This window comes from Mercenaria mercenaria, chromosome 12, assembly GCF_021730395.1.
Source record: "Mercenaria mercenaria strain notata chromosome 12, MADL_Memer_1, whole genome shotgun sequence".
Lineage (NCBI taxonomy): Eukaryota > Metazoa > Mollusca > Bivalvia > Venerida > Veneridae > Mercenaria > Mercenaria mercenaria.
The window spans coordinates 46014959-46028476 of NC_069372.1; the positions used below are offsets into that span (position 1 = coordinate 46014959).

Sequence of the window (13518 nt, forward strand, 5' to 3'; positions counted from 1 at the left end):
GACCTAGATACCATTAAGGTGAACATTCAGACCAATTTTCATGAAGATCCATTCAAAAGTATGGCCTCTAGAGAGGTCACAAGGGTTTTCTATTTTTAGATATACTGACCTAGTTTTTGATCGCAGTTGACCAAGTTTCAAACTTGACCTAGATATCATCAAGATAAACATTCAGACCAACTTTCATACAGATCCCATGAAAAATATGGCCTCTAGAGAGGTCACAAGGGTTTTTTATTATTTGACCTACTGACCTAGATTTTGAAGGAACGTGACCCACTTTTGAACTTGACCTAGATATCATCAAGATGAACATTCAGACTAACTTTCATATAGTTCCCATGAAAAGTATGGCCTCTAGAGAGGTCACAAGGTTTTTCTATTATTTGACCTACTGACCTAGTTTTTGAAGGCACGTGACCCAGTTTCAAATTTGACCTAGATATCATCAAGGTGAACATTCTGACCAATTTTCATGAAGATCTTGCGAAAAATATGGCCTCTAGAGAGGTCACAAGGTTTTTCTATTTTTAGACCTACTGACCTAGTTTTAGAAGCACGTCACAAGCAAAAGTTTACGGACGGACTAACGGACTAACGGACAGACGGACGCTGCGCGATCACAAAAGCTCACCTTGACACTATTTAACAAGATACATCTGGCATACAAAAGTCAATTGAAGTTGGCCTCCTTTGCCAAGTGATTAAGGGCACTTACTTTGAAATACCTGCCACTCTATTCTGTAATTCTGAGCCCTGTGTTATCTTATGAAGAAATGATTCTGCTTTCTTGCAGAATACTGTTGCTTTCCTACTGAGCTAATCGTGCAGGCATTACACAACATACTCAGGTGTACATCAAGAGGGATTACTGAGAATTCCTTCACCATTTAAGCTGAAAGCGGACACCTAAGCTTCCATAAGCCAGCTGGATGGTTTCCACAAATAACAAGAGGACCATGATGTCCTGAATCGCTCACCTGTCCCCATATGACCCAGTTTTGAACTGAGTATGACGTCGTTCTTTCTATTATTTGACATAGTAACCTAGTTTTTGAGCTAATGTGACCCAGATTTGATCTTGACCTAGATATCATCAAGACAAAAATTCTGACCAATTTTCATGAAGATCCATTGAAAAATATGGCCTCTAGAGAGGTCACAAGGTTTTTCTATTATTTGACCTAATGACCTAGTTTTTGAAGGCACGTGACCCAGATTTGAACCTGACCTAGATATCATCAAGGTGAACATTTTCACCAATTTTCATGAAGATCTCATGAAAAATATGGCCTCTATAGAGGTCACAAGGTTTTTTTCTATTTTTAGACCTACTGACCTAGTTTTAGATGCACGTGACCCAGTTTCGAAAATGACCTAGATATTATCAAGGTGAACATTCTCACCAATTTTCATGAAGATCCATAGAAAAATAGGGCCTCTAGAGAGGTCAAAAGGTTTTTCTATCTTTAGACCTACTGACCTAGATTTTGACCGCACATGACCCAGTTTTAAACTTGACCTAGATATCATCAAGTTGAACATTCTCACCAATTTTCATAAAGATCTCATGAAAAATATGGCCTCTACAGAGGTCATAAGGTATTTTCTATTTTTAGACCTACTGACCTAGTTTTTGACTGCACGTGACCCAGTATCAAACTTGACCTAGATATCATCAAGATGCGCATTCTCACCAATTTTTTATGAAGATCTCTTAAAAATATGGCCTCTAGAGAGGTCACAAGGTTTTTCTATTTTTAGACCTACTGACCTAGTTCTGAAGCGCACGTGACCCAGTTTCGAACTTGACCTAGATATCACCAACTTGAACATTCTGACCAACTTTCATAAAGATCCCATGAAAAATGTGACTTCTAGAGTGGTCACAAGCAAAAGTTTATGCACACACGGACGCAAACTCGGACGACGGACAAGGCCCGATCACAAAAGCTCACCTTGTCACTTTGTGACAGGTGAGCTAAAAATATTCTACACCCACAGCAGTAAGGGGCAAGTGATATGAAGTCTGATACCTTAACCACTCAGTTAAAGAGGCACCATTACACTGAGAAATAGTCACATGACCAGAATTGTGTCCATGGTACTATAAAACAAGAGGACCATCATGGTCCTGAATCGCTCACCTGTCCCCACATGACCCAGTTTTGAACTGAGTATGACGTCATTTTCTCTATTATCTGACATAGTGACCTAGTTTTTGAGCTCATGTGACCCATTTTTGAACCTGACCTAGATAAAAATTCTGACCAATTTTCATGAAGATCCATTGAAAAATATGGCCTCTAGAGAGGTCACAAGGTTTTTCATTATTTAACCTACTGACCTAGTTATTGATGGCACGTGACCCAGTTTCGAATCTGACCTAGATATCATGAAGGTGAACATTCTGACCAATTTTCATGAAGATCCATTCAAAAGTATGGCCTCTATTTTAGACCTACTGACCTAGTTTTTGACCGTAGTTGACCCAGTTTCAAACCTGACTTAGATATCATCAAGATGAACATTCTGACTAATTTTCATGAAGATCCATTCAAAATTATGGCTTCTAGAGAGGTCACAAGATAATTCTATTTTTAGACCTACTGACCTAGTTTTTGACCACAGTTGACCCAGTTTCAATCTTGACCTAGATATCATCAAGATGAACATTCAGACCAGCTTTCATACAGATCCCATGAAAAATATGGCCTCTAGAGAGGTCACAAGGTTTTTCTATTATTTGACCTACTGACCTAGTTATTGATGGCATGTGACCCAGTTTTAAACTTGACCTAGATATCATCAAGGTGAACATTCTGACCAATTTTCATGAAGATCCATTCACAAGTATGGCTTCTAGAGAGGTCACAAGGTTTTTCTATTTTTAGACCTACTGATCTAGTTTTTGATCGTAGTTGACCCAGTTTCAAACTTTACCTAGATATCATCAAGATGAACATTCTGACTAATTTTCATGAAGATCCATTCAAAATTATGGCCTCTAGAGAGGTCACAAGGTTTTTCTATTTTTAGACCTACAGACCTAGTTTTGGACCGCACGTGACCCAGTTTCAAACTTGACCTAGATATCATCAAGATGAACATTCAGACCAACTTTCATAAAGATCCCATGAAAAATGTGACCTCTAGAGTGGTCACAAGCAAAGGTTTACGCACGGACGACGGACGCTGCACGATCACAAAAGCTCACCTTGTCACAAAGTGACATGTGAGCTAACAAACAAACCCTATGGAATCTGCCATTTCATTCCGGATTATTTTCTCTTTCGGGCAATAAAATGTTAATGTAATTAAACAACAGCTCTTGTCAAAAAAAAACAACTTTAAATTGAAACAAGCCATAAAATGCATATCATTTCAAATTAATTTTATTCTTACAGTATATTTCATTTTAATATTCCCGTTTTTAAAAACAAGCATACAAGCACAAAAAAAACTATCAACAAAATATATTCAAAAAGAAAAAAACTTAATACAAATATACTGAAACACCTGTATCAACATCACTTAATGTATGATCCCTAATAAATGCATTTCCCCATAATAAACAACCCCCGCAATATTTTCTAAAAACATCTTTACTTCACAATTTATTTAGGCTATAAGTGAAAACTAGCAGTATGAAAGTAAAATATCTGTTAACCCTTACCGCGATAAAGTTCTATAATGACTTTGTCCATCTTTCAATTTGGACAATACAACTAACTGTCTAACAGGCTGGTAACATTGCCCGATCGGGCTTTCAACATAAAAACTAATATTTCTTGAAAAATAATGAAGATATTTCTTTCAAACTTGGTCCATTTATTAAGCATAACATATGATGCATATTAAGATAGAAATAACTTTGTTGCCTTCAGTTTTGTTAGAATTACTTCCCTTTTTCAGATTTTCATGATGCATAATGTTTGAAGTCCAAAAAAATTATGCTTTAATGCAATGTTTAAAACAGAAAAGAGTTCAATGGCTTTCTATTGCTCCAAACTTTTGCGCCAATACCTTTATTCTATAATTTAGGGTTAATACTTTGTTTCTAGTGCAGATGTATGAACAATATTTTTACAACTAACATTTTTCTATAATGTTGTAAGCGAAAGCACAGTAAAATGTATACAATCATGTACTAGCACAATAATTTAGAGCATTAGAAAGCCAATGAACTCTTTTTTTGTTTTAAACTTAGCATTAGAACATATTTATTTTGGACTTCAAAAATTATGCGTCATAAAAGTCAGAAAAGGGGAAATAATTCTACCAAAACTGCAGGCAACCAAGTTATTTTTATTTTATTTTGTATCACATGTAATGCTTACTAAATGGACCAAGTTTGAAAGAGATATCTTCATTATTTTTCAAGAAATATTAGTTTTTATGTCGAAAGCCCGATCGGGCAATGTTACCAGCCTGTCTAAAGGGGTGCTTCTTAAAAGGATACAGACTGGACTGCGAACAGTGCAGACCTTGGTAAGACTGCATGGATGTGCAGGCTAATAATGATCTACATTGGTCGCAAAGGCAGAATAAATCGTATCCAGAATGATAAGGTTTTAGATTTATTCACTGTAAGTTGGATTTATAGTTTATATTTACCTAAAACAAGTAAACAAGAGGGTCATGATGATCCTGGATCGCTCACCAGTGTAATATGAGCAACATGTTTTTAAATGTCAAACTGATGATTTTTAGAAATTATTTGGAAGATTTTCCGATGTACAATCAAGTAACCCCTGAGGCGGGATCAATTTTACCCTGGGGGTCATAATTTGAACAAAGTTTGTAAAAGTCTACTAGGAAATGTTAATATCAAATATTTAAGATCTAGGCATTTGTTTTTATTTAGAATTTAAGATTTTCATGTAATCAGTACCCCTGGCGGTCAATTTTATGGGGGTTATTGACAAATTGTAAGCCTAGATGTACATAATATCTAGTTAGCTTCGTTATTTTAGAAATTAGATTTCTATTAAAAGTACCGGGGCAATTGACCCGGGCATGATTTGAACAATTTGTAAGTCACTAGCAATGCTACATGAATATCAAGACTATGTTATTTTTAGAAAATTTTAAAGATTTTCTATGTAAATCAAGTAACCCCATGGGGTCAATTTGACCCGGGGTCATGATTTGAACAATTTGTAAGGTCTACTAGGCAATGCTACATGTCAAATATCTAAGTCTAGGCTCTGGTTTTTTTTAGAAATTTTGAAGATTTTCCTATGTAAAATCAAGTGACCCTGGGGGGGGTCAATTTTGACCCGGGGTCATGATTTGAACAACTTTAGTAGAGGTCCACTAGGCAATGCAACATTTCAAATATCTAAGCTCTAGGGCTTCTGGTTTTTGAGAAGATTTTCCTATGTAAAATCAAGTGACCCCTGTGGCGGGGTCATGATTTGAACAAATTTTGTAGATGGACGCCAGATGGTGACTGATCAGAATAGCTCATCCTGAGCCTTGGCCCTGGTGAGCTAAAAAAGAATTGGGCCTTAATAAGTGTTCCCGTTTTTGCAAACATAAAGTCCCCGATGGTATTATAAGGTATTTCTGCATGTTTGGATCGAAATATTTTCTACAATCTAGAATTTTATTAAATTCTGATTTTTAAAAACTTCAGAATACGCCAAGAAAATTCAGCAAATAAAAAAGATAGGGTCATATGCTCAATTTATTACAAGACTGATTTGAAAATTTTGAACTTCAGGCAATATTTATGATGGGAGTCTAAGGGGAAATCAAAACTTTCATAACATTTTCATGAATAGATTTTTTTTTTACAATGTAGATTTTGATTAAACCTTCCCCCATCATAAATAAAAGTATGGCCTATAATTTGGTGAAATAAAAGGTATATGTCCGTGTGTTTATTTTCTGAGATACTTCACCATGATTAAAGTATGGAGTTGTAACAGGGATAAGAAATATACATTTTTAAATTAAATCTATCTGAACATATTTAAAAAACAGCTGTCTGTTGACAACATGCTCAGCTATTCAAAGAATTGATTTAAGTGTGGGGTCAAAATATTGCCAGAGATATTCAGACAAAAGAAGGAAAATAGATAAAGCAAGCAATGTACCTGAATTGGTGAACCTGGAGAAGTCTTGCACTGTATGGCTATGTGTCATAAAATTATGTAAATGTAAACCCATAAATCAAACAGTTCAGACAAAATATGGACTGGTTAGGAAAATTTTTACTAATATTCATGTTAAAATAAGGACCATAACAGAGTCAAAATCCTTGTCCTAGTTATGAAGTCTTGCCTACATATGAAGACTAAGATCATAGTAAACGAGTGGTAAAATGTTTGGACAAAATATGGGCTAGTCAAAATCCTTGATGGAGTTATGTACTCTTGCCTAAAACTGGACATGGTGATGGTTAACATGTGTTGAAAGCTTCAAAGCTATGTGTCAGACATTTTGTCAAAATATGGACTGTTTCAAAAAAACTTACCCAAGGAGTAGGATTAGTTCTCCTTATTCTTCATATAATCGAACTAATAAAACTTCTGAAAATCAAAATCACCTAACCCTAATATATTGCAATCTTAAAAGACCAGCTTTTTTACAATTTAGATTTCTTAAAGACATACTTTTGAGGTTGCGACTTAACATAAATGCATTATCATCTTCAGTTTATTTTTGATAAATAGATCTGATTATACCCATTAAAAAAATCAGAAAAAAGATCTATAAACAGTAGCATAATATTCTTGTATTTCGACTCTACTTGAAAAATAAAAAGTAAGCCTCTAATGCGTGTTTCTCGTATTGAGATTAGGAGTATTTCGTTATAATTAAGTTCCATGTGCTAACCATTCTCTGCCGGAAAATTGTGTTCATTTTACATAGCTGATAGAAGCAATGTACCATTCCTTAACATCAAAGTTATGTCAATAATACATTATTTCTTCCAAGTTATAAGGGTAAACAGCATAACAAGCAAAAATATTTTATGCGTCTTGCTCTACATCAAATAGGTGAATGTTCGAAAGTCAGAGGCTTGGACCCTAAATAAACTTTACAGCTTACGGACTGTGTTACACAAACACATGTATGTGGGTCCATTGTCCTTACTAAATATTTGTCTTAAGAATGCAAAAACGGACTACACAACAGACTTGTTCAATCTTTATCACATGTTTTTACCCATTATTGGACTCAAGGTAAAATATGCACGTCATGGATATATGGACTGGTTATGGGTAAGAGATCTTTATTCTTCCATGTGTACAAAAAGTATTAAAATTGCCGAAACTGGAATTCACTCGAAACCAATACATGTATAAAATCTGGAAAGTAGATCCCTCGGAAGTTCAGACAACAAGGCAAACAGTGAAAATTGTAGACTCGGTTTGATTGAGTCTGTTCATTAACAGTAATGCCCACGGCCCCTAGCACCGGCAAAAACAGTACTAGTATTCAAGTATTCAATCTTCATAAGTTTGATGGGCATTTTAGAATGAACAATGATGTAACATGTTGGATGTGTAGTCCAAATTGAAGTAAACCATCTGTATACTTTTAAGTATCGCAGCAAAACTTTTGTTCTTATCACTAATGATTAATAGGTGACACTGTTTTAAATATAAACTTTCTAAGATTTATTTACACAATCTAACTGTCATTTCTGCTGTCAGTTTTGCAAACTAGTGCAGTACAGAACTTGAAACATGTTCACATGGTGCTTTAATGGACAATTACGATTAAAAGTATTAGATTTTATTTAGTTCATGTTTCCTAACTGTGAAAAAGGCACATAAACAGTGAAAAAGGCCCGCTGTGAAATTTTGAAACCAGTCTATAAAAACTGAAGCGAGCGGAAGCTGATTTTCAAAAAAAATTTTTTCTTTCATTCTGGAAAAAAATGGCCCGGGAAATTCGTTGACCAAGTAATTAATTTGGTGTGGCCTTATATATATATTTCTGCATTGATATATGTTATGTCTTACCACTTGTTAAAAACCAATTTATTTCCATGATGTCACAAATGATCATCATCTTGAATAAGTAATATAAATAGAATTTACTTTACATTTTGTACATTTGTGTTCACACATTTCTTCTGTGAACTTCAGTTTATAATGACAAACAATTTCAGACATAATTGTAAATTTGTTTAGCAAGCAATTTTACTTAAAACACCGAAATTGTTTTTTGTAGTTCAATATACCACTCAAAATATGATATCACCGAACATGAATTTATACTTATGATACTACAAATATAAAATTCAACTGATGTAACTAAAGCTGTATGTCTTGTGTGACCAAAGTCAAGGATCCACATGCATTTTTACTTAAATCTAGTTATATACAGTCAATTTAATGTCGCCTTTTACAAAAGCTACATGTACAGTTACACGTTAGTCCAATTCAGATTCTTTTATCGGTTTTTGGTCTTTCTTGGAGCATAATGCCAGAAAAATTTTTGCATTGCTATCAAAAACCTGTACAACTTCGTACAGTACCACGCATCAATGCCCACGGTCGGGTTAGTCGGGTTAGTTTTAACAATGTTTTGAATATCACATAGTTCGGTGTCCGTCAAGCTAGTTAATCTCAGTATATACGCATGAATGGCCTCAGAGTTACCACTTTCTGGCAGTCCGTGTAACATATTTGAAAATAAAGATGCTGTAATCTTGAGACACTGTATTATCGCAACTTTATTGTCTATATATTTGTCTGTTTTGCGTGATACAACATCTTTATATAGTGGAAGGATGTCTTTTTCTTCTTCTAGGATTGGGCATTTTTCAATCCAGTTGGACAATACATCAAGAAGAGCTGCTTGTTCTTGTCCTTCAAGTTTCCCAGCAAACAGATTTCTTTTAGGAATCATGTAGTTTGGCAGATATCTTTTCCTAACACACTTTCTTAAACAAACCAGTGTAGCTCTAAAACGTGGTATGAAATATCTACACTGAAAGTATTTATTTGGAACCGATTCTGCTAACCAAAATATGACATTTTTGATAATGTATGATGTAATATCAGAACAGGCATCTTTCAAAACTGCCTTTGAAAAAACTTTCAGTTTGAAATACAATATCAATTGTACTTCATTCAGAGAATGCACTAGTTTGATTTCAGCTTGTGTGTAACAGATTCGCCATTCATATTCTTCAAACCGACTGCCTTTTCTTCCTACAGGAACAACGTGACCTTGCACTTCGCTTATTTGTCGTTTTAGTTCTTCTGATGGCCACCCTTGTGTTCGCTTTCGATTTAACCAGTTACGGAGAATGCCGTTGCATCTAAATGAAATTGAAAAAGCCACATCTGTTTCTAACGATATGTTGAGTAAATTAAATGCGAGAACATTCGGCATCATTTCAGAAGATTTCAACCAATAGGCTGGACCATGTTTGGGAACATCTTTAAAGCTGACATCAGTTATGTAATCCTGCGAGCTTACAGCAATAGTCTGGACCTTTCTGTCTGCGACAAGTTTGTTTATTTCAGTTTTCAATTGTTCATGAGTTTTTCTTCTACTAACATCATTCAAAAAATAGTCATTTAAGTCTAGCACCAGAGTATAACCAGGGGATGCATGTTGTCTGTGTGCAATTAAAACCTTGCTATAGTTATCATGATTTATATCCTCTATACAATCCACGTCACAACAAATCTCTGAATTTTTGCTTTGCATAAAATCAACATCACTGCTTCCAGGTATATACAACCCTTCAGCAGTACTGCCTACCATACTAATAGCTTTTTCGCCTCTCATCGATTGAAATAAGTTAATCATGGGCGAAAATATATGTCGAAACCCTTTTATATAATCCATGTTGCAGTGACATTGAAGAAAAAGAAAGTACAGCAAGGATGCATTTTCAACAGCGATAGTTTGTGAATCTTCATCAGTGAGTCTCGCAGTTCTTGAAAACAGATTGATTTGACAGACTTCTGCATTTTCAGTTTCCTCCATTTTAAGAGTATGTTCCTGTTGCATTCGTTTCTATCTATTTAAACAAAAAAAATAAAATGATAATAATATCTTAGACTATATTAAATATTATCATAACAAGAACTTAACGGTTTGTAAAATACATATAACAGCTAGTTTGTTCCCATGATGACCTTTTTAGTCTTAAGGTTTCTATTATTTTTGGCTTAGACCCATTTACCCTAAAGAAATTGAGCTCATCTACTGAAGAGAGATACCTGTTAGTACGCTATGAATTTTGCCTGCTAAAAGGGCAAAGTGTTATATCATAAAATTATTCAGTGTCAATGCTGTTGTGACTTTTAACATGTAAAAGCAATACGTGTCATCTCATTCATTACAAGAGATTGTCATGGTATGAAGTATGATAGTTACAGCCCCATGTAATTTCCAACAATAACTAATAAGTAAAGAGACCATTTTAGGTCTCAATATTACTATAACTTTTTCATTTACCTAATGAACTCAAAACAACAGGGATCGTTTACTGGCAACATGCAATCGTACTACGAGGTCTGACATTCCTAGGTTAAAGCATTTTCCACTCAATGATCGGGATCCGTTTTCAGTCTTGAGGTCATTGTGATCTTGAACTTTGGCCAAAAACTACAGAGGCCATCTTCTGATCATAAACAGTAATGGAATTATTTTTGAAAACAACCCCATAGAATAGATAATGGTAGTTTTCAACTTTTTTTAACTGAGTTTAAATTGTACAAATCATAAGTATGGTGGCATATTTCTGCATACGATAACCAGATAAGTTTCGCGAAAATGTATGGAGTTTTCACGAAAAACAGAAACTTTTTCGCGAAAACATACATAAGAAATCAGGAAACATCTATTCTTAATTCCTACAAAAGAAACATAGAAAAATAAACAGCAGGAAGCAGAATATAACCCTTTTTGCATGCGACTGATGCTTAAGTATAATCGATCAGACTAAAGTGAAATATTTCATATTAAATAAATAAAACATTTAATATGGAATCAAGTATAACTGTAATGTAACTTCGACACGAAATTAACGCCAAAGTAGTTTAAATCCGAAATTTGGTAGGAATACTACGTTTAATTGAACAAATATACTCACAGTACCGATACAAATTTGTAAGACAGTTCACAATATCAATTCTATCAAGCATCCCTAAGCCTGGTTTCTTTTCGTTTTTGGGCAAATTCAATTTTCTAATCAACATTCAAATAACTATGGAGAACGCAGCTTATTTTCATGAAATTCAAAACAAGTATTATCTACTAAATATTAACTTATCCATCAAAACCAAACCAATATCAATTTTCTTATCAACACTCAAATAATTATTAAAAATGCAGACAAAACCAATTATGTTATACTTCCTTTACGTTTTTCATTTAGCATCTCCAATGTGATTATAATTAACCTAGAGTTATGCAAAAAATTATGAGGCGTTTTACTATGTAGTTTTGAGACAGAAGTGCAGAATAGATAGCTCGGGCTCAATTTTGTCGAATTCAGTTCAAAGTTGAAACTTTTGGTATTTTAAGACAATCATAAGGACACAACCAAAACTGGATAAGCTTTATTGGATATTTAACCAATTGCTGTAAGGCAGACCAAATAACTGAATTATTCCATAATATTTTGACCAATACTCCCGATAGCATTTACAGAGTCTGACGTGATCTCAATATTAAGTGCAGCAAGGCCTTATAAATCTTTATATTTATTTTGAAAGAAGCCCCCAGAACATAAGTCTTAGTTTCATAGTTATAATTATGTTTACATTTTTTTTTGTCCAAAGTAGATTATATGAAAATAATTGTCATCTGATGATATCCCAAAACAAATCCGGTAGTATACATGTTGATGTAATTCTTTCGTGAAGTATATCGAGATGGCATTTTCAGATTACGAACAAAGCAACATGTGTGAACAGTAAAAATGGGAACCAAAGTAAAGTTACATGCATTTTTTATGTTTATAACAGTTGGGGAAAGAAAAACACCATCCAAGTATTAGCAGAAATAATTTCTCAAGCCAAAAGCCTGTTCTCCGACGTGTCAAACAGAATATGTAAGAGAATAACAATTTAGTTTAAATATATTTATTTAAACATATATTACACAAATACGAAAGGGATTGGAGGAAAGAAAACATTTAATATTTATATAACAAATATTTATTGATGATTATACTACTAGATGGCAGAGACCGAAGAAGTCGGAAATTTCGTTTATTCACAATTTACAGAGATTTTGTGTAAAACATATTTATTTCGACAAATAATGAAAATTTAAACTGCCGCAGAATGAAAGTGATTTTTCAGCATTGTTTTTTAGGTGCTGCTGCACCTTTCGCCTAGATATGTTTTCCAGTTTGGTTATATATTAGGATTTTATGAATTTCAGAAAACAGTACAGAGGAACAAACATCATATCTTAAAGAAAGAAAATCACAAAGATGCTTTTTAATCAATTTACAATAGAAAAAGTGGGAACTCCACAGGCCGCTCAGCACGACAAAAAACAACAACAACAACAAGAAAAAAATACAACCCCCCACCCAAAAAAAACCCCAAAAAATCGGAAATGATGCAGGCTCGGTTTGATTGAGCCTGTTCATGAACGTTAGTGGAATGCATGCTACCGTCCTCTAGCCCCGGACTGAGCAGAACTCAACATTTAAACAGGTTACATGTACAAAAACAATTTGAAAACATGCGCAGATGTGTTCATACGGCGGTACAAATTTAACCAACGATACATTAGTGTGTAATTCAATAAAAAGCGGCGTATGGTCCCCAGTTAAAATAATGGGTTTGCCCTAAACGAGAAAACAATAGATAGAACTAAACATACTTGAATTTAGAAAGGGGATCTTTAATCTTAGGTTATGTAGTCTGCATATCACAGAAACTGCCAAAAGAAAAAATTGAAGAGCAGGCACCATATCCAAGGGGTGATGATACAAGACTCAAAACTATGAAAGCGGGAGTATTGGAACCACCCAGGTCGAAATGTTCAAGCTGAGAAACTAAACTGTACCAATAACACGATATAAAAGTCGTGTTGAACGATCTAAGAAGATCGAAATATAACAGCCCTTATTATAAATATTCGATATGTTGAAAACAGATCTTAATCAAACTTACAGGCTTTTGAAATTTACTTTTGTATGTGTATTGTTCTCCATGTATCAGAGCCGTGTTGATGACATCTGAAAATGCCCCATGGGCATAGATCTCAGAGAGCACTTACCACTTGTTCAGTATCAGTGTTTAAAATCTGTATCAAAGTCTAGACAAAACAAGATGATTTTATATCTGATAGATTTCCGTTGGTTCAAACGTGAAAGGTTTCGTTCTGAACGCATTAGTCGAAAATTAAGGGGACGCAGACTTTTGAAATTAGAAAAAAGTGGGGTGGGGTATGACAAAATTTACCTACATAAATTAATAAATAAAGTTTTGGTACATGAAATCGATACAGTTTCAGCTGTTATAAGTACATAAAGGATTGCTCACTAAAATAAAAATAAAAATAACTCAAACA

At 34.3% G+C, this 13518-nt stretch overlaps 1 protein-coding gene across 1 annotated transcript in view; it reads right to left on the reverse strand.

Moving 5' to 3' along the window:
• Positions 1-6619: 6619 nt before the first annotated feature.
• The window catches only part of LOC128547366 (uncharacterized), a 30304-nt gene continuing 23405 nt past the window's right edge, over positions 6620-13518 (reverse strand). The window contains exon 2 of the mRNA XM_053519949.1: positions 6620-10000. Within this exon, the coding sequence (XP_053375924.1) occupies positions 8416-9990 (1575 nt within the window). The 5' untranslated portion in view covers positions 9991-10000 and the 3' untranslated portion in view covers positions 6620-8415. The remainder of the gene's footprint in view (positions 10001-13518) is intronic.